The 27,246-nt window shown below is 49.5% G+C and overlaps 2 protein-coding genes across 2 annotated transcripts; both read left to right on the top strand.

The window, feature by feature from the left end:
* The first annotated feature begins 394 nt into the window (after positions 1-394).
* Positions 395-22,555, top strand: LOC104276320 (exocyst complex component 1-like). Its single transcript, XM_009872589.1, has 17 exons — positions 395-518; positions 1,586-1,713; positions 5,387-5,546; positions 6,390-6,583; positions 9,724-9,951; positions 10,350-10,482; positions 11,330-11,439; positions 11,762-11,911; positions 12,175-12,268; positions 16,679-16,791; positions 17,019-17,136; positions 17,491-17,542; positions 18,110-18,350; positions 19,105-19,288; positions 19,834-20,033; positions 22,090-22,284; positions 22,400-22,555. Exons 1-17 carry the CDS (start codon positions 395-397, stop codon positions 22,553-22,555), a joined length of 2,580 nt encoding a protein of 859 aa, XP_009870891.1.
* Positions 22,556-25,849: 3,294 nt separating this feature from the next.
* GLOD5 (glyoxalase domain containing 5) lies at positions 25,850-26,928 on the top strand. The gene is made up of 3 exons (XM_009872587.1): positions 25,850-25,990; positions 26,445-26,600; positions 26,812-26,928. The coding sequence occupies exons 1-3, from the start codon at positions 25,850-25,852 to the stop codon at positions 26,926-26,928; spliced, it is 414 nt and encodes a 137-aa protein (XP_009870889.1).
* Positions 26,929-27,246: the final 318 nt, after the last annotated feature.

Raw genomic sequence — 27,246 nt, 5'->3', positions numbered from 1 at the left:
TTCTTCTCCTTTCAGGTTAATTAGCTGATTAGCCTGGAGCCAGGGGAGCTCAAAAGAGAGGGGGAGAGGGGATCTCCTTGGGAGTTCAGGAGCTCTCGGCTATTAATATCGCTTTGCTGACGAGTCAGCAAGCGTGCAAAACCTTTGAGTGCTTCCACCCGCTGTGCAGGGATCGTTGCTGCTCAGGGCTCCAAGCTCCAGCGACTGAGGCAGGGGCTGGACGTGGGGATGGAGAAGCTGTGGTAGCTGCTAACCCGTTTTGCCAGCATGAAGGTAAAGTATTTCACTGGTGTGCTGGGTTCTCATGTGAGGACCATCTCTGTGTTGTGCAGGGACCTTGAGCATCAGCGGGAGCACGGGCAGCTGCTGCCTGCCCTCACGTTGGGGTACCGCCATGGCTTCTCTCTGGAGCTCCCTGGAAAAAGACCTGTTCAACCCGCAGAGAAAGAGGCTGCTGGAAACCATTCGCGTCTGGAAGACAGGGAAGAGGAAGAAGATGTCCATTCTCTGCATTGTGGGTGAGAACCCCGGAGGGGCTGGGGGACAGGTAGAGTTGAGAAACCAGGACGGTTTCTTGCAGCTCTGGTCAGAGAGTTTGGGTTCTGATGGCTCTTTTCCTGATTTGGGAGATGAGATAAGACCACTGTCTCTGTGGATGCTGTATTTTAAGATTAAACAAAGGAAATCTTAATTCAAGGATAGGAGCTGAGCCAGGTCAGTATCATATGTCAAGAGCTGGCAACAAAAGCACTAGCTGATGAGAGAGAGCCAGGGCCTGCAGGATTGCTCCCTCCACCAACATAAGATTACATTTTTTTCTACCATTTGCAGCAGATCTGTCATTAGAGGTCAGCAACAAACCATTTTAACACGACACAGAATTACAGCCTCCTTCTGTCTCTGTAGTTCTGGCAAAAGTTTTAACAGTACCCAGAGGTTTCAGGAGTATGCAGCTGTTTGATCAGGATCCAAAGGTGCAAGTTCTTTGAGCAATTTTTCATCTCCTTTGGTCTGTGCTTTTCTAGCCGTTCCATCACTCCTCAGAAGTTGCTAACATCGATTTTATCTACCGACTCACAGGGCAGAGATGACTTTCCTGCCAATGAGCTTCTAGACAGCATAGTCACCTATGGCAGGGTGAATTTCTGACAGCCTTGGCCATGGTGTTGGACCTAAAAGATGTGCCTCAACCCCCTCTGAAAGCAGGAGGAATGTCTCCAAGGGATGTTTTACGTATCATAAATTTATTGCATGAAGGCACCCTGTTCCCATCACATTTGGATCTTGCTGAAATATTACTTGTGCCCTGGCCCAATGGCCTGGTTTAAAACTTTTTGAAATTGTTGAGTATCCCTCCATAGACTTCAAACTACTCTGGGTCAGAGCCCAGAGAGCACTTCCCACTTATAAATAAGGAAAGAAGAAGTCAGGAGAAACCCTGTAGCACCTCTCCATACGGCCACAATGCAAAACCAGCATCTGTGTGTCTGTCTGTACCTGTCCACTCCCTCTGAACTGCTGTGCACCGGGCTATAAATAATATTGTGGGTTGTTTCTTTTGTTTTCCCCTGTCCCTCACCCTCAGTGGACACTTTTAGGCCAATGCAGCCGTTTCTGGTGAAGGTCAAGGTGGACCGAGGAGAGCAGTACAAGGTTGCCTACAGGTGGCCTTTAGCCGAGCTGAAGCTGGTAGATGGCAAGACTCCCAATCAGGTAGGATTGATTTTCCTTCTGTGGCAATGGGCAGAACCAATCATGGCGAAGAGAGGTGAATAGGAACTCCATCCTACATTGCTGCTTTTGGACTTCTGGGTTTCCCTCATCTCTTCTAGGGAGAATGATGATCTAGGGAGATGTTGAGGCTGGAGTGATCTCTTCCCTCTTGAGTCATCCCTCTCCAAATACAAGGGTGAGCAGTGAGGGTCTGACCACTGATGGACGTGGCTTTCATCCAAATCATTGGGCAAACCGTCCTCAGTCCTCAAGCAGGGGACCTCTGCAGCAGCCCTCAGAGCCTGGAGATGGGCTGCAAAGCACTGCTCTTGTCAGGTCTCCAGCACTTGCAGAACATTGTCAGGCCCATCTGTCGATCCATGTTGACAAAGCTCCTTGACAGACATTTGCACAGGGTATTTAAAGATTAAAAGGAGGCATTTACTGAGAGAAGGATTATGGAGTCGGCACAAGTCTGCGCTTTTAGGGGGACTTTAAAGTTTTGGGGAAACAGAGCCTGGACAAGACATTCCCTTTCTGCTGCTGGAGCTGGTAGGGTGTCGTTAAAGTTGTTATAATTAGGTTTTCTTTATTAATGTGAATGTTCCAGGGGCTTTGGCAAGGTGCCTGGCTTTTCACAAGCATAGAAATAAATGAGAAAAAGAACAGCTTTCCAGTCCTACATCCAGGACAAATAAAGTACATCTGCATGGCGTGTCTGAAAGGAAAACCACAACTGCAGGTTTGCGGGGCATCTCGATCCTCTGGGCAGAACTGAACCAATATCTCATCATGTTACATTTTCCCGTAGGCAAGGGGACGGATGCTTTTGTCCTGCCTGAGCTTTCTTCCAGCAGCTGAGCCTGTCTCCACCAAGTCTTCTAAACTGCTTTGGCTCCTAAGACGTTAGGATTAGAAGATACACCCTCTCCAGGATTTTCAGTCCTTTCCCCATTATTTGCCCTCTGAACGAGATAAACAGATCACCCTCTGTCTTAAAGTATCGGTGTATTTTTGAATCTCCTCCTACTGGGAGGCAGTGAGAGAACTTGGTTGTCCTGGTGGTTAAACCTTCTTATGCCTCCCAGCCTGTGTTCCCGCCCACATCATCCCCGTTTGCGCTTGTGCCGGGGCTGTCCATGAGTTTAGACAGCTCTTCTCCTTTGCAGTTGTATTTTTAGACTGCTGTCACCTCCGCTATTAACCTGCCTTCTGGCAGGCTAAGCAGACTGACCTCTTAGTCTCCTCTTCTGTATTGGCTTCTCGCTTCCCTTCGTCAGGCCTGGAGGCCTCTTTCTTACTTCTCCCAGACGTAACTCATCTCTCTTGAACTCAGGCAGCCAGAATTCATAGAGTCCTGGAATGGTTTGGGTTGGAAGGGACCTTAAAGCCCACCTAGTTCCAGCACCACTGACATGGCAAGACATCCAAATAATTCCTGAAAGTGGGATCTAGTCACCAGCCAAAGCTACTGCACAAGGTCCTCAGGTGGGGGAGAAGGCGTGGGCTGCAGCCAGGACGTGTTGACATCTCTTAGGGTCCCACCACAGAGACCCCAGCACAACGCAAACTCAAGTCAGAGCTGTTGCATAGCTTGGTCGGTCCATGGAAATCAAGACAGGAGCTCTCCTCTGCTGCTTAGCAGGAGGTATCGACCACAGCCAGGCCCTGGGTAGTGGGTAAATATTCAGGACACACAGCAAGGGCTTGGTGGCCAGGTCTGCTCTGGCACTGGGAAGCCCTCTGCTCCCGGGCACCAGCAAAGTACTGACTCTGCAAGTCCAGAGGCGCTGAAAGCTGCAGCTCCCTTGACCAAAACCAGCATTAATATTTATGAAGCGATTAACGGATGCCTCCCTGCTTTAATAGCTCCTCATAAGGGATGCTATAAACCGCGCGCGCTGTAAATTCCCCTCCCAGACGTCGCTGCTCTGCGCCCTTGCAGGGGCTGGTAAAGCATCGTAGGACCACGTCCATCCTCATAAACTCCTAACTCTGTTAGGATGATTAGCATCAGTAATAAGCGCGGCTCCTGCGTTCTCGAAAGGGTGGGCTCAGGCTGTGCCACAGAGCTAACGAGAAGGTGCGGGAGGGAGTTTCTGTGGGATGCTCCTAGCTGAGCAGCCTCCCTTCTCTCCACTGAGTCTCCTATGGCTGGAGTTCCCCTTCCACAAGGCTACATCCCTCAGGCATAGGTAAATGTGGGGGTGTGGACACTTACAGGGGTGAAAACACCATGCACAAATGCCAAGCATGGTGGGTTTTTTTCCAGTCCTGTTATCTCAGGTGACTTTCCCTTGCTTGGACATGGGGCTGCTTGACACCAGGAGAAGCACACGTGATACCACAGTGCTACTGGGAAGGGGTGGCAGGTTCAGGACTGAGATGCTGGAAGCCTTTTTCTGGGTTTTCTCTGTTTGTTCCCCATTCTTGAGTGAAGAGGGGTTCGAGACTTCGGGCTGGATGAGGATTGCAGAAGGGAATATCTGCAGAGGGAGGCAGGGTGGGTGCTGGGTGCTTAACTCAGTTGATTTGAGCTTTCTCATTCAGCACGTCATTACACTGCAGAGCTTATTGCCACGGGATGCTGTAGATGCCAACGCTATGAATAAGTTCAAAAAAAAACCACCCAAAACTTACATTAGAGGAAATCAGGGACAGTGGGTCCTTCAAGGGCTGTTAAACACAGTGGATGTGGATACAACCTCTGGCTCAGGGAGCTGCTGGAGGCTGGCAGGGGATCCTGAGGGCAATATAACTCTGGGTTTGCCCTTTGAATGCTTTTTCTCCCAAGCATCTGCCAGTGGCCGCTGTCAAAATTCATTAGCATTCCCCACCATCCCCCTCCCCAAACATGCAGTAAAAGGTGTGGGATTTATGTAATCTGAAAAGGAATAAACAGTGCTGGACCAGGACTGGGTGACTGCTTGGTCACACCTACTGTGGGTGTCTTGGTGTCCACTTCTAGGGTGAGAATTGCTGTGCACCCTTTTATTCTCAGGGCTTTTCTCACGCCTGTGGTAATTTGCCAAGTGCCACGAGCATACCTCTCAAATCCAAGCCAGTTGCTCAGGGATAGCAGCAGAAGTCCAAGGCAAAGTGTCTCTGTCTGCAGGAAACGGACACAAAGAAATATTTGCTGTTAACTCAGCTTGAAAATACAGAGCTTCTCAGGGAATTCATTGATTGAAAGACTTCAAACTTCTGACAAGTTACTCTGGGCATGGCACAGTCGGTGTCCATCATGCAGGGGGATGCTGGGGGCAACAGCCCATTTCAGCCCCCATCACCTCTGCCAAAACCAGTCTAGCTGTCGGTATGATGTGACTGGGAGCACTGGTCTCCCTGGGATCACCTTCCCAGCATGTCCAGACAGGTTTTTTGCAAGAGGATCTTTGGGAGCTGCCAGGATCCTCCATCTGCTTGAAGGGTCCGAGCTGGTGTGCAGATAGATCTCTCTCCTCCGACATCTAAGCCCTGTGCTCGTCTCCATTCACAATGTGGCTTCCTGGGGCCACCCCACAGCCTGAAACTCCAGCGTAGGGGTGTATCTCCTCTCCTAAAGCCAGGAGGTGTTTTTCTTCCTGGTGCAGGAGGTGCTTTTGCAGCATCTGCCATTGAAACGTGTGCTGTGGTCGAGTGGCGTCTAATCGATGTGGTCATTAACATCTAGGCAAGCCTGGATTTTGATCTGCACTTCGAGAAGGTTTACAAGTGGACGGCGAGCAGCCCCGAGGAGAAGCAAACCTTCATCAGATGCCTGTGGAAGCTGAACCACCGATTCCTCGCCAGCTCTGTCGCGTTTGTGAACATCCCCTCCTGCGCAGCGGAAGGTAATTAGCAACCTCGTCACACTCAGAGTGGTTTGGTGGTTTTTTTTTTAATACTGTCGTTATCATTGCTTTAGGAATGAGAGGTGAATAAATTTCCAGCAGTGAACGTGGGTGATGGGAGAGGGTGAGGTGGGTACTGGTGAAAGGAAAGGAGGAGGATCTGTGGTTTTGTGAACCTGGACGCACAGCCATCTGAGCCTTGCCACAGAGATACAGTGTTAGGCTGGGAAGAAAAATAGGTGGCCTGTTTATTTTATCTCCAGAGATGCTGGCTGTGCTCTCTCAGGAAAGGCAAGCAGTAAAACGTTGGGAATGTCAGGGTGGGGAGGACTGGCTACCTGCCTGGTACCGTTCCCCAGCAGCATATCAAGAAATACACATATATATGGATGTAGAAATATATTTTGCTCTACAACACATGACTATCAGTATCTCTGATCAGAAGAGAAGCCTGTTCACCTGTGAGATTTGTCTCAGCTTTGTATAACAGACATATCGACATGGCCCAGCACACAATCCCAGAGAGACGAGCAAGTAAAAACACAACCAGAGCTCACATTAAAATTCAGCTTTCCACTTTGTCCCACTTACAAAGCTGGCCCTTTATCCCCTGCGCATCTTTCCTTCACGATCTGATGTTATTCTAACCTGGCCAGCAGTCCGAGACCACTGGACTCATGTCACTTGGACTGGGGCTAATAGCAGGAGGGCTAGTAAAATGGCACAGAATCATAAAGGTTGGAAGAGACCTCTAAGATCATCCAGTCCAACACTGGAACCATCACTGTCAACCCCAGAGCTGGAAGGCTTTGGCTATCTCCACATCCTCTCCCACCCACGCAGGGAGACAAAGGCCCCAAGAAGACAGGAAGGACCTGGCGGAGGTCAAAAGCCAGGAGGAGCTCAGTACGTACCAGGAGATGACCCCAAAGGAAGCTGCCGACGTGTTGAAGCTGATAGAGGAGCACCAGCCCCTCGTGAACAACTCCGTGGCCTTTGCGGAGCAGCTGAGCAACGACCTCCACGTGCTGGACGAGGTAAGGGACCAAGGGCTGCGACTCAGCGTGGCGTGACCTTGCCATAAGCCCTATCACAAATACATCAGAAATTCCTGTTATTGCAGGTTTGCAGTTTTTTTTTTTAACCTGAGCACGAGGAGATTAGTTACCTCAGGAGGGGGAGAATAGAGAAAATTTAGGTTGGAAGGGCAAAGGTTGTTGAGGGGGAAGGGAGGGGATGAAAGGGCATGTTAAAAGTGGGGGGTGAGGAAGAGCAGAAAGGGTGGTCCGACAGCCAAGGATGCCCGGAAGGAAAGGAAAGGGTCAGAAATGATCCCTACAGAAGGAAAAGCAGCAGACAGAGAGACAGGAAAGAGGGAAAAAGTGAAACAGAGATGGAAGGAGATAAAAAGTAAGAGATAAACTGCAGCAGAAAGGGCCGCTGGAGAAGGCACGCATTATTTTCAGACTAGTGAGCTTTATTTACTTTGAGTTTCTGTATTTCATTGCATTTCTGCAGAGGATAACTTGCTTCTTTGAGTGCTGCGGTGAAATAGATGGCTGCTTTGAGCATTTATTTCACGCTAATATATATCTGGTGCTAGCATTGTATGGTGGGTAACTGAGGAACAAAGCAGGGGGAAAAATAAAGCCCAAAGGAAATACCTTAAAACATACAAAAACCCATAAACCCTAAATCCAACCTCCTTTAGCTCCAGTATTTGTTGTATCCCCCATTTGCATTTATATATGATTCATTACACTTGGAAACTCAGTCCTTAATCTGGATGGCCAAACTCCTGAGGTCTGCTCCTGCTTGCTCTTGGCACGTCCTGCAGCCACTTTGAGACTGTTGCGCGGATCTAAAATGCCCCAGGAGAGCAACCAATAAATCTTCATTAAGTTCTTGGAGATGAAATGCGCCATCGAATACATTATTTTAATACCCCCTAATGAATAAGTGCCACTTATTGCTAATACAAATTAATTAATGAGATGTTTCTATTTCTAAGGTTTAATCTATGATATTAAGCGTTATTAATCCCAGCAAGTCAGACCAGCACATGCATATACTTAAATGTTTTTCCCCGCATCCTGGTGACAACACCTCATCCTCCTCTCACAGTACTTGTCCCCCTCTGCTAACCCGGCTCTTCTAATAAGACAATCTGAAGGGGCGGCGGTGACAGGCTTGCGGGTTGCAATTTAGGGATATTTAGTAAAATGAGAAGCTCCGGACAGAGCTTGTGGCCACGGGTTGGTGTTCCTGGTGCACGGCTGGAAAGCAGCAGCCTGGGAGCGGGGCTGCGAGCTGCCGAGCTAAAGGTTGGGCTCAGGGCAAAAGGAACAATTTTTTAGCATCGTTGGTGTTTTCAGAGATGAGTACCTGTGTGTCAACTCATAAAATCGATTAGATTGGAAAAGACCTTTAAGGTTGAGTGGGACCGGTAGCAATGCCGGGTCCACCACTAAACTGTATCCTCCAGCATCACATCTACACGGCTTTTGTGCACCTCCAGGGATGGTGACTCCATCACTTCCCTGGGCAGCCCGTGACAGTGCTTGTCAACACTTTCGATGAAGAAATTCTTCCCGATACCCAATCTAAGAAATATTTGCCTGCCCCGGCATCACCGGCCTCCCCGGAGGAGAGCTGCATCACTTTGCCATGGAGTATATTCATCCCCGCCCTTTGACAGAGATGCTTTGCTGTGTTTGCTATGACAGGACATGGGATAATGATTTAAACTAAAAGAGGGCAGATTTAGACTAGTTAAAGGAAGACATTTTTTACGATAAGGGTGGTGAAACCCTGGCACAAGTTGCCGAGAGAGGTGACAGAAGTCCCATCCCTGGAGACCTTCAAGGCCAGGTTGGACGGGGCTCTGGGCAACCTGATCGAGTGGAAGATGTCCCTGCTCCCTGCAGGGGGGTTGGACTAGATGACCTTTGAAGGTCTCTTCCAACCCTTCTATGATTCCGTTATTCTGATTCTACCATGTTTTCAGAGACATTCCTAATTCAGAGCACAGGGTAGGGAGGTCCAAGACGCAGTTACCTCACTTGGGTTGATGAAACTCTGCTTCTCTTCCTCCTGCAACCTCCCACCATCAAGCTGAGTGCGGGGCATGCTGGGGGGATGCAGATTTTTTTTTTTCTTCTTCACTGAATGAAAAAGACATCAGAAAATTGAAATATTGGCAAAGACAAACTTCTTTTAAAGCTTCATTAATGGAGAGAAAACCAACCGTTTGGAAGCAGCGTGCCTCCCAGGCCCGTGTCTATTGATTGTTTGCTTTGATATCCTGCGTGGTACACGGGCCTTGAAAACGACACAATTAACATTTGGAAGCAGTTAATCTCTAGCAGGGCTTGTCAGCAGCGATTAACGCACCGTTACGTCTCCACCACCCGACAAAACAAATCCATGAGACCTCCGGAGGCAAACTGTGCCTTTGGCTTCCATATTAGTGACACGCATACATACACACACACGTAAATATGTGCGTGTCTGACGCACGACGGAGTGTTTATTAATTCCACTGGCAGAATATCTCAGCTGGGTAACACCCTGGCAATGCCCTGAGCTGTGCTGGACACGCGATGACAGATGCTTGGCATGGCCGTCACCTGCGTTGGAGCCAGAGAGAATCAGCCAGAGCCACAAAGCTGGCGTGACTCCTTACAAACAGGGGTGTGGGATGGACACCCAGGTCCCCAGGAGACTTTGCTTTGGGGGTTTGAGACTCCCTGTACCATCCACTTGGGAGCTTTCCTAGGGCACAGAGGGGACAATGGGGGCAGAAGGCCGGAGGGCTTGGTGCCTCCCCCAGAACTGTATTCTGATGGTTGGGTTTGCTCGGTGACTTGCCAGTAACCTTTTTGCTGTGGCAGATAAAAGTCCTTTGAGTGCACACACCTTCCTCAGGGAAGGGCTTTCTTCTGCACTGGTGCTTGGGACTTGCAGGTGGCTGGAGAAGTAGAGTTTAGGCAAGTGTGGAGAGAAGACACGGAGCTTGCGCAGGTGGTGATGCGGGACAGCAGTGGTCACAACAGCATCGTTGTGATGGCAGGGTCTCTGCTTTGATTTGGGAGGGTGAAGGTCAGGATATTTGACCATGAGGTGGTGGTGATCCCTCCCTGCCTCGGTGCTGAAGCCCTGTTCCTCCATCTCACAGGCCAACCTTAGAGCCATCATCTCTTCTGAGAAGCAGGTGACACAACTGATGAGCTCCATCGACGAGGCCCTGGCAGAGGTGGCCAGGGTGGAGGAGACCTTGCAAGTCTACGACGAGTTACTGGGAAGCGTGAAGCAGCAGATGGACCACATCCACCAGGAAAACTCCTTGCTACATCGCATTGTTTCAAACAAGGCAAAGCTGATGGATGAGATCCTCTTCCTCACGGTATGTGGATTTACAAAGACATAAATCTTCATTCTCTTGCATCTGTTAGAAAAAAAAACTTTCAGCAAGACTCAAATACCCTGAAAACTACCTTCTGCAAAAGCTGCAGAGATTCTCTGGCCTGGAATTGAGGGACTTGATAATATAAGGAGACTTGGTAATATAAGATTTGGTAATATAAGGAGAGCCTTATATGTGGTCTAGGGCTGTAAGAGGGGTCCCTAGAAGTCATTTTGCTGGGCAAACGATGGTTTTAGTGGGGCTAGAGCAGCATGGTCTTCTCAACAGGCACCAGTAGCTGAAGGTGGCACTTGGCTATTTCCAGCCAGACGCCCTCCGAGTGGGATGAGAAGGGATGAGGAGCTGGCTGTGCTTGTGACTTCTGGCTCTGTTTTCAGACCCACCTCAACCTCAGCAGGGAACACTGCGATGCCCTGAGCCGGGCAGACCTTTCCAGCCCCAGCAGAGTGAAAACCTGCATTGCTGCCGCAGAGGCTCTGTCTGGCTGCATGAACATCCAGATACAGCCTGGTGAGTAGAGAGAGCAGAGATTTATGCCTGCAGACAGCAGAGCCACCAGCTCACACACAACCCCGGCTGCACACCCAGCTCCATCCAGTGCTGCCCAGCCTCAGCGGGTGCCCCCGAAATCCCAAAGCTGAAGGGGGGAATGTCCCAGCAATCAGCTCAGATGCTTGCTGGGCAGCCCAGCAGAGATGGCGAGGGGCAAAGCAGGGCAGAAATAAAAGGCAGGCAGGTATTTGGGAAGGTAAACAGCAGCACTAACCTGAAGCTGGGGCATCCACAACCACAGGCAGGTCTGCAGCACCTCCCTGGGGACTCAGGCACCAGCCAGTCCAGTTTGCATTAGAGCTGAGGCAAACTGACAGCACACATCTACGCAATTCCTCTAAATATCTGGCTGTAAGGCATCATTGTCTGTGCACAACACCTCTCGTAGTTTAGAGAGGAACTGGTGGAAAGACAAGTTTGGAAACTGTGGTCTCTTGGGGCAAACCAGTCGTCTGCACTTGAGCATGGAAAAAGGATAATTTGTTGTAGCAATATCAACTGTGGGTGTTGCTGGAGACCTGACCCTGGCCTGAAGCCCCACAGCCTCCCTCGTGAGGAGACTGGGCGTTTGTCCTTGGCTGTGGTCAGGCTGATGGATGCTTTGCAATTATTTAGCTTTAGACTCCCTCCCCATCTCTGTATTTGCTTGGTGTCACAGCAAATCTTATTCCTTTCACTGACTTTTGGGTGGTGGTGTTTATCCCAGAACTTGAAGACCTGGCTTTTTTTCACCAGTGTCCCAAGTGATGTTGGTCTCGTGCTACTCAATACCATCATACCTTTTTTTTTTTTTACCCTCCTCCAGGTTACCGGAAGATGCAGTCAGTGGCTGAGCAGCTGATCATGTTTGAAACACTGAAGCAGAACTTTGAAAACTCTTTCATCAGTCACATAACAGACATCTTCAAGCTGCAGGTGGGCTCCCCTCTTCACATGGCAGCTCAGAATCTGGGGAAATTTCCACCATGCTCCTCCACAATGAGATTTTTTTTTTTCTCCTGACCATTGTGCTGAGCTGGAGTATCCCACATACAGTGGATGGGCCAGTTCATTCCTCTGGGCTCAGAATTGTTCCCAGGACATGGAATTAAAACTAGAGTTTGAAGCAATGCTCTGCTTTGCTCTTTAAATTTGCTTCTCAGATTGGAAATTCAAGGGCGATTATGAGGCAATTATCTTACAGAGCTTCTCAGGGTTAGGTTTTATTTGACTCTTTCCGCTGTTTTTGTTGCTTAAGGGTAATGCTCAGGTCCCTGCTCCTGGCCAGCCCATTGACAAGCTCTCTGCACCAAGCCACGGGCTCCACCATGAGGAACTGGTGCCCTACACCCCGCTCATGGCCTGGCTGAGGAACGCCAACCCAGTCCTGTTCTGTGATCTCCCCAAGGTACGGCAGAAATCCTGAACAAACATTGCCAACTCTCCACCAGCAACAGACCAGTCCAAATGCTTGGTTCATGATGAGAGCTTGGTTTCACCAAGCTCATACCATCCCCAAGCTTCCACCAGCCTTCAGCCCTTCTAGGAGAGCACCTGGGCCATGTGGCGTTGGACCTCTATGCTTGATGGAAAGCAGTCTGGGACTTGGTGGCCTGAAATACTAAAATTTGGTAGTTTTGTTTTCACCAGGCCCATTTCTCTATATTTCAGGTCTATGCCCAGAACCTCAGCAGACTCTATGACCAGGAAATCAAAGCCTTCTTTGAACAAGCCAAAATCTCCTTGTTGGGAAGAAGAAAAGGAAGTGAGTGATTTGCAAATATAACCTCTCAGCTGCTCAGAGGCGAGTTATTCGCAAGTAGGGAATGCAGCGATCATCCTCTGTCACAGGTGTCTTCCCATGAATTTCGTGGACAGGGTCTGCACTCAGCAGCACAGGTCAAAGCCAACTCTGCTTCCCACTAGGTAGTCTTCGGCTCCATACGTTGCTTGATTTCCTTTAGCTGCTTCTCAGATCTGTAGCTTTTGTGCACCTCCCCTTTGCAGGACTTGGAAAGGATGTTGAGAACACGCCCCAGATGGGAAGTGGGACTGCCTGGCTAATGCCTGGTCCTCATTCTACACCAACAGAGCTGGTCACAGGCTCCTCAGACAGTCTTTTCCCTGGAGAGAGATGGCACCAAGCCTGTCTCTGAAGACACAAGTGTGTTCGTGACAATATTTGCAAGAGCAGAATGATTTCACAGCGAGCTGACTGTGGGGCCACGGCGTCCCAGAGTGATCATTTCAACAGAAATCACTCCATCTGACTCAAAAATATTCCAGTCAGGTGTTTCTGAAGATAAAAAGAGAAACTGATCCATCTCCTTTGGAAGTTTTTGATTGCGCAGAAGTCGCATTTTCCTTCAGCAAAACAAAGCGCTGTAATGGAAAGTTCCATGCCAGCTTGGCCCAGCTTGAATGTCAAACCCCACTTTGCGTGGTGTGTTTAGTCCATCACAGGGCTAGCCCGGCTTCTTCCAGCTCAGCACCTACTTCATCACTTGTGTCCGAGCCCCAGAGCCAGATGATGAAGCCTTGGGAAGGAAACGAGGCTGGTGGCTGAGGGATCCTGGTGAAGGGACTTTTCTGCACTGTGCTGGCCCCACAGCAACGGTTGTGCCAACGGTGCGCGAAGAGGGGAGCGCAGAAGAACTTCTCAGCTTGTGTTTTGGGGTGTGCATCACAGCTGTATCTCACCATACTCACCTTCCCTTCCAGTTTCTCCCCGCCCAGTCCCAGTTCCCATGGGGAAGTCACTCAACCACACATACCAGGATAACAGGGGACCTCAAGACCACGGGATCAAACCAGGACGGGCAGTGCTGGAGATGTAGATGGAGAACGCGAGCCCTGGAAAGAAAGAAAATTTCACTTAAATATTTTACCACTGGAAAGAAGAAGAGAAGAAAAGGAAACCACCTGGGTTGTTGTTTTTTTTTTCTCCATCGCTCATCATTTTCAGAACTTTATCCCTTTTGAAGGAAGAAAGGGAGACTAGAAGCTCAGATACTAAGCCTTAATTAGAATTTTCCTTTTTTGAAATTTTGCTGGGAACGGAGAAAGCAAACACCTCCAGGAAATACTTTTGTAGTCACCAGAAACGTATTTTTTTCCATGCCAGAATGAATTGCCAAACTAAGGAGCCAAGATAGGGAGAAACAGGGATCAAAATCTCTCCACTAGTTCCAGCAGAAAAGTAGTGACACGATAAAAAAAAGGTCAAAAAATAAGTTGTGTAAAAAAGACCACAGGACATTATTACTCTCCTTGTAATTTAAAAACAAGGTAGCAGGTAATTAAATCAAAGGAACACGCTGAAAAGTGGCGATAGGAAATTATTTGTGCATAATGCTGTTAACCTGCTGCACTCGTTGCTACAAGCTGTCACTGACACCAGAGCACTCGGGAAAACCTACAAATTTTCCTGGGGAAACGTGCTCTTTCTCACTTAAAAATAGGAGTTCCTGATAAGGGGTAATGAAGATACTGACAGCAAGCAAGCCTGGGGAATTAGCAGTGGGGAAGCAAACTCCGATCTGTGGTTTATAGGATAATGCAATCAAGTTCTTTTCCTGGAGAAAGGCGATTGCTTTTATTTAAGCAGAAGGAAATAACAAAGATTGCGCCTGGGATAAAGAGGCCCTGGCTCTTATTTGCAAAGTGATTGATGAGCGCTGAGCAAGGGACTCGAATTCTGCTGGGCGACAGAAAATAAAAACAGCCACATTTGTCTCCTCCCAGGGCACAGACAGCTCTACTCAGAATGCTGTTAAAACAGGGGACATCGCAGGGGCAGGGATGGTGGTGATTAGAGAGGCCCTTTATGGAAACAGACTTGTTAAATAAATAAATTAAAAAAAAATAAAAATAGCATAGGGCAGGTGTTACAGCCAGCCTGTCTCATCTGCTTTTGGGAAATGTTAAAGCAGTGATTTTCTTCCAGTGCTTTGTCTATTTTTTTCATGTGACTTCCATAAAACAGGAGCCATTAAGACCCCAGGAGAAAACCCAGTGCCTGTGAAACCCATCGCAGCAACAGAAGGACACCTTGATGGCTACAAACTCGTTCCTGCACTGCTATAATTGCCCCAAGGGGGCTGCCTGCTGCTGGTCTTGCTCCCATGTCCAGCACAAAACGCCATGGTCTTTGTCGGTGCTGGCACTGTACTTTGGACCCTGGGGGGAGAAGAGGTTTAGGAGAGGTAGGAAGGTCCACGCCTGTTTGGGGATGCTCAGCCCATCATTAACGTGAGGAACTACACCCAGAGAAGCTGTGGATTCCCTCCGGACGTGTCCAAGGCCAGGCTGGACGGGGCTTGGAGCAACCTGGTCTGGTGGGAGGTGTCCCTGCCCGCGGCAGGAAGGCTGGAACGATATGATCTTCATAGTCTCTTCCAACACAAACCATTCCATGATTCTCTCTTTAGTGAGAGGGGGAATTTTTAGAAAGTTCTATCCACAGAGCTCCTGCCAGCAGAAAAGGCACCTTCCCTGGGGCTGGCGGTGCTACCAGCTGGGATCGACCCGGACACCCTGGGGACAGCATCACATCTCCCTTGTCACCTCCCTCTGGTGAAGCCGACCTCCTCTCAGCTCAGGGACACGCAGCAGCACCCCAGCACCGCGCGTGCACGTGAAGGACGTGCTGAAGGAGCTCGGCGGCAACGGGCACTGGAAGCCAGCACGGTCTCTCCCAACCCCCAGGGACCTCCAGAGCCTCCTGCAGAAGCGTTTTCTGCAGAACTGGTCGGTTTCGGGCTGTTTCGCGGGGAAGGTTTGGCTTTGATGGAGTTCTGCAGGAACCTCATCCAAGGTCTTTCCTGACGTTTCCCCTGCTCTGCAGCTCGTCGGGGTGAGCGGCTGCATGGATGAAAGCCCAGGCTGCAAGGACACCTGCCTGAGAACATCCCTCATCCCCGCTTTAAAATGTCCCAGGCTCGCTCCCTGCGCCTCTGCCTTTCTACCGATTACCAGGCAGCAAATTTTTAGGGTTGATTCCCTGTCCTTGTGAAGGATTATTTATGTCTCTTCAGAATATACCACCCCATGATTTATTGCCTCAATATTTCAATATTATCGGAGAGTTAAGAAGGCAAACACCAAGCTGTTTATAATTAATTGTGAGACAATAATTAAGCCTTTTCTCCTTATTTTCCCATTCCCTTTTCCCACACTAAAATTTGCAGGCTGGTAAAATTCTTTCCTGCTTGCTGTATGGGGAAGCTTGGCCCCCCCGCCCTTTTCCACTTCCCAGCAAGCAGAATTATCAACCCCGTTGCATAAGGGGGTTAAAAAGGTTATGAAGCAGCTCATTAATTTTTCTGCATGGTTTTAGCAAGGAGGAGGTCGCGAGCAGGGCTCTCTGTCATCTCTCATCCCTGCTCCGCGTGTAGGGCATCTGACAAATCCTTTCCAAAGGTAAAAGCCCTGCGGGCAGTGGCTCGAGTAAGGATATTTTTGAGTATTAGTAGAAATACAGAGCTGGCCTGACTCACCCGGGACCTCTGGTGTTAGTGGACTGGTACCAATTTTTAGAATTAATTAGAAAATAATAGGGATGTTCCCCCACTGATTTCTTTCAGTGAGTATAATAGTTTTTGGTGGGTTTTTTTTTTAATCCATATTTCAAAGAAATTTTTTGACTTTTCCGCTTAAGCCAAGCACCCAGTGAAAACACTGTGGTAAAACCTGGTAAGGTTTGAAAAGTATGTTAATATCCAGGTGAATATTTATAATTCTAAAAGGCTAGCTTTTGGAAAAGTGCCAACCTTTTCCCCCTGCCTGGATGTTTTTTTACGGCAATTTACCATCAAAACTAAGCAATAAATATTTTCCCTGACACTTTTACAGGCATCCCTGCCAATGTACCCTCTTATACACCCAGGATTTTTCACTCTGCAGTCCTCAGGCGTTAGTACTAAGTGCTAAATAGCAAAGGGGTAAGCATCAGAGACAGGGAAATAAAAAACGAATGATGAAAAAGAACTGATGAGAAGACAGATAAAAAAAAAAGAGGAGATAAAGAGCAAAACCTGCATCGCCCGTATAACTGAATCCAACATAAAAAGGCCAATTCAAGATCAGATGTAAAAGGAGACATTTCAATAATCATAGGAGCTAGAGAGGCCAAGAGGGATGGGCACATCTAACCACCTACCGACGTCACGTGCAGGCCTTCAGGAAGGCTTGGAGAAGCCGGTGGGGAGCAGGCAGCCGTCGCGATGGAGTCTCCCCGGGAGCAGAGAAGGCCAGGAGGACACACCGAGCAAAGGCAACATCACCAAGGCAAGGAGATGGGGTTTTCTAAAGGGTTCTCGGGTCCCACGGGGGCTGTGCCAGTGCTGCAGCCCGTCCTGGGGTCCTTTCCCTCGGGCTGCGTACCTGGAGCAGAAGCAGAGATGTTCTGTACTGCTGACCTGGCTTGGGTGTCTCTTCAGATGGACATGGACCTCTACTCCCATGTCCTCAGCATGTGCTGGAAGGGTTTACTAACACCCTCAATGATTTCTAAGCAGATGTTGGAGCAGGTGCTGAGGGAGATACAACCCCTTTGCACCGTGGAGCAGCAGTTCATTGAGACATTCTTCCAGCTAAGCCATGACGCTGCAGACCTGCAGGTGCTGGAGGTAAGTGTAAGGACTCTGTCCTCTCCAGCCCCATTAACCAGTCCTCCCCCAGCTTCACACAAAGCTCAGAGGGCTGGCTGCTTACCTCTGTCACATACCTGAGCTCTCTTGGGCTCTTGTCCTCTAGCAACTGCCAGTGGTGTCAGCTGTGGGGAAGCCCAAGACCTCTCGATGGTAGAGGAGACTCAAAGTGCATTGGTAGCTCCAGCAAAACCACAGGACCTATAAGCATTAAACACAGGACTCCCGTAAGACACAGCAGAAACAGAACCCAGATCATCTGAAGTGTTCCTCTCTGAGGAAGGGCGGACAAATCATAATTTCCACTCCTTCTTTCAGGCATCTACCACACGGGGAGGAGAGAGCATGGCATCTCCAGAGGACTCTCCTTGCACCAAGCCTTGGAGCCAGTACGTGGGTGATGAGAATGAGCTGCTCTGACAGGGGCACAGCCCACAGGAACTGCCTGACAGAGGGATGTTTCTTTTCCACTCTTCACCATCCTGATGTCTATTAAGTGGTCTCAGGTTTGCACCCTGGGTAGCAAAAAAAACCCCAGGAGGCATCACAGCTGGGCATGCAAAGGGGCTGAGCAGAGCCTGGTTCTGCCTCTCCTCAGCACAGTGTCTCTGCTTCAGGATGGATCAGAAGGCAAGGTTTATGCTTCATGGAAAACTGTACGTTCTGATCCTTTTTATTTCCTTATTAGCAATGTCATAAAGTGGAAAATATACTATGGGGAAGAAATCTTATTAAAAATGCCAGCATAAAACCACTAAAATTTTTTCAGTTGCCTGGCAAACCAGGGCATTTCAATGTCTTCCTGCATGCAGAGATGGTGAAGAGTTGAAGGAGGACCCAAGAATAAACAGGCTTTGATTCTTCATTTAGTTTTGCCCTTGCCTTTGCCATTGGCCATGGGGCCAGTGCCCCTCCTGTTTCAGTGGCTTACTTTTTATTTTTAATCTTTTCTTAAGGCTAGAAGAACCTACAACCCAGCTGCTGAGCAAGATCTTCAGTTGCCTGGAACCAGAGCTGAGAGGATTTCTTGATGTCTGCAATAAGGTCCACCCATTTGGCTGCTTGCAGGTCCTGGTTACCTTGAGTGACTCCATCTTTGAGATGTGGGGCTCTTCCCCAGCTCTCCCCCCTTCCTTCCTCAGCACTGTCCTGGGCAACATACTGCTCCTGGCCAAGAGCAACTTCAACAAATGCATTGTGAGTGTGAGTAGGAGTAAGCCTAAGTAGACCCAAGTGATGCTTGACCTCCAGAATCTTCTAAACATCTAACACAAACTTCACTGAAGGCAGTACTGGTTTATATCAGGCAGGTTTGGGAAAGCCAAAACCTCACCGCATCGATTGTTTCTGTGTGAGGGAGGTGGGACACTATAAACCCAAGTGCCTCCTCTTACCAGGATGGTCAAAGCAAAAGGGTTTCCCCCATCTAGAGTACTGGGAGGCTGTAGGAGTGACAGCAGCGTGTCAGATGGCTGGAGCCAAGCTCTCCTGATGGCACAGGACCAAGAAGCAGAGGAGAGCAGGAAGTCAAAAACCCATTAGAACTGGCCAAGAAATTTGTACCCGAGTTCACAGTGGTCAAGGCAAGCCACAGGTTGACATCAACAGCGTTTGTGCCAAGACCTGGAGCAGCAAGTCTGCTCATAAACCAGCCTCAGAAGCACAAGAAGTGGTGAACACCTCTGCCCTAGGAGCTGTGGGTTTCTGTGTGGTGAGATGGCAGCACCATGTCCCAGCAAAGAACCATAAAGCCTGGGGGACCAGGTACACCAGCTCCAGGAGAGCAGCTAGCACAGCTTCACACCCAGCCTCAGGCCAGGAACTCACATGGGAGATGCTGTAAATGCAGAAAGCTGTAGACACAGCTGATTGCTTTGCTTGTTCTCCAGCCTGTGCCTTCGTGCGCCATCAAACAGATCTGAGAGCACAGTGTCCTCTCTGTCATTGCCAGGGGACCTTGTGCAAAGAGATTGAGGAGGCAAAGATGCCCAGCAAGGCAAGAGGTGGGATCCTGCCCTCTGTCAGCTGCTTCAAGGAGTTTGTGAACTTCTCAGAGGAGGTGTTCAGGACAGCTCGGCGGAGAGGGGAGCTGGACAAAGCACACCTCAGGCTGGCCAGTAGCGTCTTCAGCAGCAGTGAGTACAAAGTCTAGTCGGGCAAAGGGATAGCTGCAGCTTCAGGAGTCACCAGCAGCCAGCTGAGCAGGGTATGTGTGGGCTACCTCCCTCCTGGGCACTGCCTGGAGCCAAAACTGCCTTCACAGAGCAAGAGCCTGGGAGCATGAGACAAATTCAGAGAGCATGGCAAGCCAGCTGCGTGGTGTAGGGGCTGGTTCTGCTTGGGGCAGGGCTGAGACACGTGCTTAGTTTTGAATCTAACACCAACCAGCTGGTGAGTGGTTGGCAGCCTGGGGAGCCATGCGTCTGCTAACAGCTTGCCCAGGTCAGAAACAGGTTTGGACGGGGCTGGGCTTGGACATCTCTGCACCCTGTGGGGTTAACAGTTGTTAAATGTCATGAGCCCACAGCTCTGCAAGGCAAGAGCTGAACAACCTGTGAACTCACCTGAGTTCTTGATTAAACTCTCCACTGGTGACCAAAGCCTGACAGCATCTGCATCTCATGTTCCTCCTGATCCAGCCTGCACGGTCTTCTCTCTACAGCTGATTTGTTCTTTTAAGTCAACAGTCTGTCCTCAGCAAACCTGAAGGTGAACACAGATATGGTCATGATGGAAAATTTCCACCACATCCACCGTTTCCTGTGCCAAAAGAAAATCCAATGCCTGGAGAGCAAGAAGAGAGAAGCTAACGAAAGGTATAGTGAGCACATGGAGAAATACGTCATCAAGTACCTGGGCCAGCCACTGGAGAAGCTCAATGTGAGTATGGGATAAACCAACCCTTGCCCGGGTCTCAATGTTCAACCATGCTTCCCAAAATTATGAATTAGCTGCTGTTCAAATCACCCCCTCCCCCAATCCACTCTGGGATTATACCCGTTTGTTGTCACAGCCCCCACACCTCCCCAGACCCCCTCCTGCTGAGTTTCACCGTGTAGCACAGCCCCACCAAGAGCAGCATCAGCTGCCGGTACCAGCTCTGCAGCTCAGCCCGACGACCAGCTCAGACCCCACCCTCCGCATCGCGTGCCTGCGCCTGGCAGACGCCGCTTTCTTTGTGCACGGCTGTCTGGGCCAATAACTCCAACACAGTTTTGCATTTCCCGTGCGGCTCCTTCGTTAACCAAGCTAAGAGCATCCGGCTTCACTACCTCCGACAGACATCACCCTTCCTCCCAGAGACCAGGGCTGCTCTCGAGAACCCCCCACCTCGCTCTGCTCCTTCTCTCTGGCCTGGAATGTCTCGCAGGCTGAGATCGGTTTGAATTATTTATAGTGCCTGTTACTTCCAATTTGTCCCCGGTCTTTGCTGTCAAACATCTGGCAGGCTTGACTGGCAGAGCAGCTCGTGCTACCTCCAGCCCTGTGATGCTAATGGCTTCAAATCCTTCCTCTGTGAGGAAGAGTATAATGCATTACTCACACCAAAGCAAAGCGAGTGGCATATGAGGGTAATTGGATTGCATTCTGCTCAAGAATTCCCCGAGTCCTGACACGGCCTTCTCTAGCAGAACACATAGCTCCTCAGGTTTGAGCACAATTTGCGAACACCAAGAGAAGTTGCAAAGGGCTTTAAGTAACGTGTGAGCCCACTTCTGGTGTTGAAAACAGCTTAAACATTTAGGAACCTCTTTCCCCCTGAAAATCCTTAGGATTTAGGGTATTTCTCCACAGTTAAATTGCAGTGGAAACATCCAAGATAGCAAACAGATTATTGGACTGTATGAACAGCAGGACAGACAGTAGGCTGAAGTGATTATAGCCTTTTTTCAGCCTTCATTAGACCAGATGTGGAATACTATGTCCAGCTGTGGCAGACAGAAGTGCCACATCCACCCATGAGGAGAGGTGTTGGTAAACTGGAGCAAAGCCAGAGGAGGATCACCGACACGGTGAGGAGAGGCTGAAGGAGTTGGACTCAGGCAGCCTGAAGAATCAGCAATTTCAGGGTACCTCACAGCCACCTTCCTTAGAAAATTAGTGAGGTGCACAGCAGGATGCCAAAATACAAGTCAGAAAATGTAAAAAGGAAGGTTCCAGCTGGATAGAAGGAAAAAGTCCTAACTATAAGGATGATAAAGCATTGAAACAGTTTTGTCCAGAGAGATTGTGCAGTCTCTATCCTTGAAGGTTTTCAAAACTTACCTTGACAAATGCCCCAGGCACCCTCGTTAGAATTCTGTGTTGAACCTCCTTTGAACAGGAGGATGAACCAGAGACCTGCTGAGGTCCCTTCCAGCTTGTCAGATCCTGACTCTGAACAGTCCATACAGAAAGCAGTATTTGTCAGCGCTGAGATTTTCTGTGAAGCTACACAGCTCCTGCTACTTTTCTGAAAGCCTGCTGAGGTCTGTGTCCCTTGGGGTCACCATAGCCCTGGGCTCACAAGCATGGGAGACGTGCTCCTTTTGAAACATCTCCCTACAGAACAGCCTTTCCCGTTTCATACGACATCCTGGAAGAAGTGAGAAAACTAGAGGTTTGCCTTTCACTTCTGCAGATTCTGGCAGCTCCCAACCCCACCGCTGGCTACAAACCCTCTGCAGTGAGCCAAGCTGTACAAAGCACCGAGGAAGACGAGTGATTTTTCCAGCAGTCCCATGGCTTCATGGTCCTGCAACCCTTAGAGATGCCACTTGCTGAGCAGGAAGGGAAGAGAACAGATAGGAATTCCCCATGCCCTGCCTTCCTGTGAGGGCAAACAGCCTCCAATACTTCCTTTCCACTTAATTAGACATGGGAACTCAGGAAAGCGGTCAGGTCTCAGGCCTGATGCAAGAGCAGCTCATCAGTGAACATCTCCTTGCCTTTCCAGCACTTCTTCGAAGGGGTGAAAGCCCGTGTGGCTCAAGGGGTGAAAGAAGAAGAGGTCAGCTTTCAGCTGGCCTACAGCAAGCAAGAGCTGAGGAAGGTCATTGAAAAATACCCCGGCAAGGAAGTAAGAAGAGCCCTGGAGACCCTCTACAGGAAAATCCACAAGGATCTCTCCCCAGAGGAAAATCTCTTACCGGTAACTGGAGCATGGTCTGGGTGTGATGCTGTGACCTTCAGGGGAGCGAGGACTACAAAGCACATGTAGCTGTCACGGGCTGCAGAAGGGAGCTGACGGTCTGTTTTTTCCCTAGGTGGTGTGGCACGCCATGGAGCAGGAGTTCCTACGGCAATACCAGGAGTTTGAGGAGCTGCTGCAGCGCTGTTATGCAGGGTCAGGGATTGCCATGGACTTCACCATGGAGGACTTGCTGAGCTACTTCAACTCCATCACTGTGTCCAACACGTAGAGGCAAATCCTCTTTGGATGTCTGGTGGGAGCAGCTCAGGAGGCATTGTCTGCAGCTACACCTTTAAGGAACTAAACCCAAACCCCTTCCCAAGCTGAAGTTTGATATAGGAGGGTCTCATCCTGAACTTAATGCCAAAGGGCCTTTGACTCATCAGTCTTAGGCTAGATATCCCTTTGGGAAGTGGAGTTCTCACACCCAAGCCATATCTTCCCCACTCCAAAGAAACTATTAAAAAACCACAACTCTTCCAAATCTCAGATTTCTGCCAGAGTGAGCTCTGTTGCTGTACCTCTTTAGCAGGCCACTTCCAGTGCAGCTGGTCTTTTCCAGCCTCAAAAATTCTGTGATTCTCTCCAGGAAGTCTCTCAGATTCCACAGTGGACTTGCACTAAAACAAGAGTGTAACAATACACCACAACACCTACATGTGCATACACTTACTGTGCTCAGGTATGAGAACAAATCTATCAGCTCTTCAGCAGGGATGGGTGAAAGTTCAAAGTCATGAAGATAAGAATTTTTAATTGCTTTTAGCTAAGGATTTTCTTGCTTGTTAACTGGAATGGAGCAAGTGCTACTGCTCCAGACATCCAGACTGTTCTCTCACAGAATTGCCTGTTCTTCCCCTATTTTACTTACAAAGTATCTTACAGCAATATCACAACTAGCTGACATATTTTTGTTGTTGAAAATACTGCCTCCATACCTTGGGATGATAATCACGGAGCTAAGATGCTGTCTGTTGTAGTCTTCTCTCTAAAAATCTGAGGATCCTGAACTCTTTGGTTCACTCCAAAATAACAATCAGGTCCATAGCAATGACATGGGGTCAAGGACTAGGATATCAGTCTAAAGCTGAACTCCACACCAGCAGGGTGATCAGCCAGGTAGAGGCACATCCAAGCTATACAGAAGACCACCATCCCCACACCAAAACTCACTCATGGAGTGAATGGCCCGAGAAGAGCTTTAAATATGCTCCAGGGCCCATGGATGTGGGTGGAAGACTGCAGGTGAGGCTGGTCAGGTCTATTAAGGTCAATTAGCAACCTCAAAGCTCTGTCAGGTGCCATGTCAATGGTCCTGTTACGAGCACCTGGGGGGATAACTTTGGAAGTTTTAGTAATGAAAAGAAATCAGGTTTTCTTTTTTTTCCCCAAGAAAACAAGGTTTGGGAGGTGTACCTGCTGCCAGCCCCACTGTGCAGCTGCTGATCTTCTCAATCCGGACAGGACAGCAGAAATCCACCAAGGCAGCCAGCTCCTACGTGTCTTGTGAAAACCAGAGGGAAAATCTTATTTGACAGAGGAAAGAGGTGTCGGCTTCAGCTGAGCAGCTCTCTGTCCTGCTTGCTGAGAGCCCACAGGAGTGAGACATGACCCGTGTTTCAAAAATAAATACGATCTGTTTTCTGTCGTTACCCTCCAGCGTGGGTTCATGAGCCTTTTTCCCCATTCAGGGCATTGGCATCCTCTTCTTTCGTGTTGTTCTGTGTTGAGACTGGTGGCAGTCCCCACCACCGGAGAGGCCTTAAGGGGCACCACCGTGCCGGGGAGGAACAGCCTTTTGCTGAGCTCTGGCTGTGGGATTTCCACCTCGGCTCTGTGAATAAACCCACAGTGACCTTCAAGACAAGGAAAACACGAGGGTGGCCTTGCATGTCCCAGGAGTCACTTGTCCAACCTATTGACCCTTACCATTTCTAGTTGATGGTAGATCATAACCCGTGAAATAGTTCTGGGAACAATTATGTGGGGCAACCCGGTCAATTTGGGGAGAAAAATCCCCAAAGGATGTACAAAAAGGATACAGGCACTTTATCTGCAACCTCCCACAGCCACCCTCAGACGTCATTTCCCTTGCCCAGATGGAAAAAATCATTTTCAGCTCTTTCCACATGTCAGAAATTCTGGTTTCATTTGGGGTGTTGCTGTACATGGTGAAGTGTGGGCAGCTTGGGCGGAGAAAGTCTAGGCAGAAAGTTTTTAACACAGGAGGTCCTGTGCCTTGAACCAGCCTGAACTACTCGTTCCTTTGATGCCAACTACCCAGAGACCTTTCAAAACTCCATTATATATTTGACAGATTTAAGTTTCACAGAGGGAGAAAAAGATAATCTCCAACTCTGCATTGGGCCATGGAGAACCCCTTTGGACAAGTCTGCTTAGGAAGGGGTGCCCAAAAAGTTGCCCAAAGCCGTGCACATCACCCTGAGGCTCCTTTTCTACCCCTCCTTACTACATGTCGGCTGTTAGCACAGCCCGTGCACCTTTTACTAGTGGGAGCTTCCCAGGGACAACAAACGCCTCACAGAGCAATAAGACCACAGCATGTGGCATGGTAGAAAACCATCCGGGAGGCAAAGAAGTGAGCAGGTTGCCTACTGCTGGGGAGGTAGGGAGAGAGCTGCAGCTGCTTGCCACAGCTCCTCTTCTCCAGGGACACCCCTCCTTCCTCTTAGCAGTCAGTCCCAGCACCAATCTCAGCTGTGTGCTTTAACACATCAACACACCCTTCCCTTCCCAAGGGAAAGACACGTGGCTAAAATATGCGGACTGTTTTTCCCAGGATTTTTCAAACAGCTCTGTGTAGTTGGACTTGCAGGTCCTCCAGGTCAAGGTCCACCTCTGAGGTGAGCAATCCCCAACTCCTCCGGTTTCTAATCTCATTGGTTTTTTCCAGCCCCATTCTGCTGTGACGTTGCAGCTCGGCTCGAGGCAGCAGGAAGGGGACGCTCAGAAGGCAACCGCCTGGCCAAGGTTTTTGCCCGGCTCATGGTCCTTTCTCTCAGGTACTCCCCCTCTTTTTGCAGTCACAGTTGTTTGTGGAGGGGCTGATGTGGGAGGTGAGGGTTTTGCTGGTGAGGTTTGCCACACAGGAGGTGACAGCTGCAGTTTGTGCAACCTGGGAGCACCCGGAAAGGTCTCCTGGGTGGAAGGAAAAGACCTTGCAGAGGTTCTGAGCCCAGGCTGCTTGGACGTGGTCCATCCTTGGCACATACAGGTTTTTGTTCACCGGGACCTCAGCGTCTTGGTGACATCAGCCCTCAGCAAGGTCACCCAGGGACTCCAGCATGCTCAGGTCCCACCAGAGCAAAGCCGGCTTCTGAGGCCCTTCCCGGGAGGAGGATTAATGTCTTCTGTACTTGTGCCACCTGCAGGCCACAAGAAAACCTGCTCGATCTCCATTCACAGTTCAGTTCACAGCTGCCTGGACCATTTTCCCGAGTAGCTGGATGCTCCTAATCCTCATGTTGTGCTGTTTTTCATGCTGGTTCCCAGCCCTGAGGTGATGTCCTGGAAGGAGGAGTGCATGAGTCCACCCTCATGTTTCATCCAGCGCCTGGATCACCTTGTGTTAACTGTGAAGAGCATTGAAGACACTGTGGCCTTTTATTCCAAAGTCCTGGGCATGGAAGTGGTGACTTTCAAGGTAACGTGGAGCACATGCTTGGCTCCAGTCTAGAGGACCTGGGGCCGCAGTTCCGGGCTGGTGGTTGATCCCTGTGGATCTTTAATTGGGTCTCTAGAGCACCTCTTCGGGGTAGGGATGGTAGGACTAATACAAGCTGCAGGCCATGAAGCTCTGAGTTTCAAGGGTGAAGCTGAGTTAGAAGAAGGTCCAAAGGATGCTAGAGATGGAACCAAAGTGACAAAAAAGAAAGTTTCTTTGAAGTCTTGGCTGCGGGACTTTCTTGGGTCACTCCACACCTTGAGGGGAGCCCTGCAGAAAGCAGTTCCTGCCTTGGGTTGCCACAGCAGGAGCCCAGAGTCAGCAGAACCATATCCAGGTCCTCAGGACTTTTAGGACTATGCAGGTGAGGGGATGCTGAAGGCTTCCAGCCCAGTAAGTCTCACTGCATTTTGATTCTTCTCTTTGGGGACAGGGAAATCGCAAAGCTTTACGTTTTGGCAACCAGAAGTTTAACCTGCATGAAGCTGGGAAGGAGTTTGAACCTAAGGCTCGATGCCCGGTCCCTGGCTCTGCAGATATCTGCCTTATCACACAGGTGCCCTTGGACCAGCTACTGGAACACCTGAAGGTGAGGAAGGCAGAGGGTGTCCACAGGGCAGCATGACCCTGGATGCATGAAGCCAGCGTCTCCCAAGTGACACTTTCAGGGTCTGTGTCTTGGGGAATGTCAGAATTGTCCCATCCAGCAGCTCATGTTATCAACGCTGGGGTGAAGAATGCACAAAACCCTGATAAGACTACCCTAAGCATTGAACCCCTGCTCCTATGTCTCCTCCCAGGCCTGTGGGGTGATTATTGAAGAAGGTCCCGTGGCCAGAACTGGTGCCGTGGGTCCAATAACATCCATCTACTTCCGAGACCCCGATGAGAACCTGATCGAGGTTTCCAGGTACTGAACAGAGGTGACAGCAGTCAGCTCTCACCCAGGTGAGCTCAAGTAGGTGTGAACTCTACTACAAATCGCTATCAACGGAGACCTCATGGCCCTCCTGGAAGATGTATCCTGCTGCTGCTGTTCTTGTTGGGACATTTTTCCTAATGTCTGACCCTGTTTCTGCTGCAGCTGAAGCCCCTCATGTCCACATCGTCCACCATGAACACAAAAGTACCTATTGTCCGTCTTCTCTTTGTAGTTACTTTTACACAGCTTAAGATTTCTGTCTTCCCTCCTCTCTGTCAGCCTGCTTGGCTTGATTCGTGCTGGCTGGTGATGG

This window comes from Apaloderma vittatum, unplaced genomic scaffold, assembly GCF_000703405.1.
Source record: "Apaloderma vittatum isolate BGI_N311 unplaced genomic scaffold, ASM70340v1 scaffold14657, whole genome shotgun sequence".
In the NCBI taxonomy this organism is placed as follows: domain Eukaryota; kingdom Metazoa; phylum Chordata; class Aves; order Trogoniformes; family Trogonidae; genus Apaloderma; species Apaloderma vittatum.
This window is presented reverse-complemented; position numbering and strand designations above follow the sequence as displayed.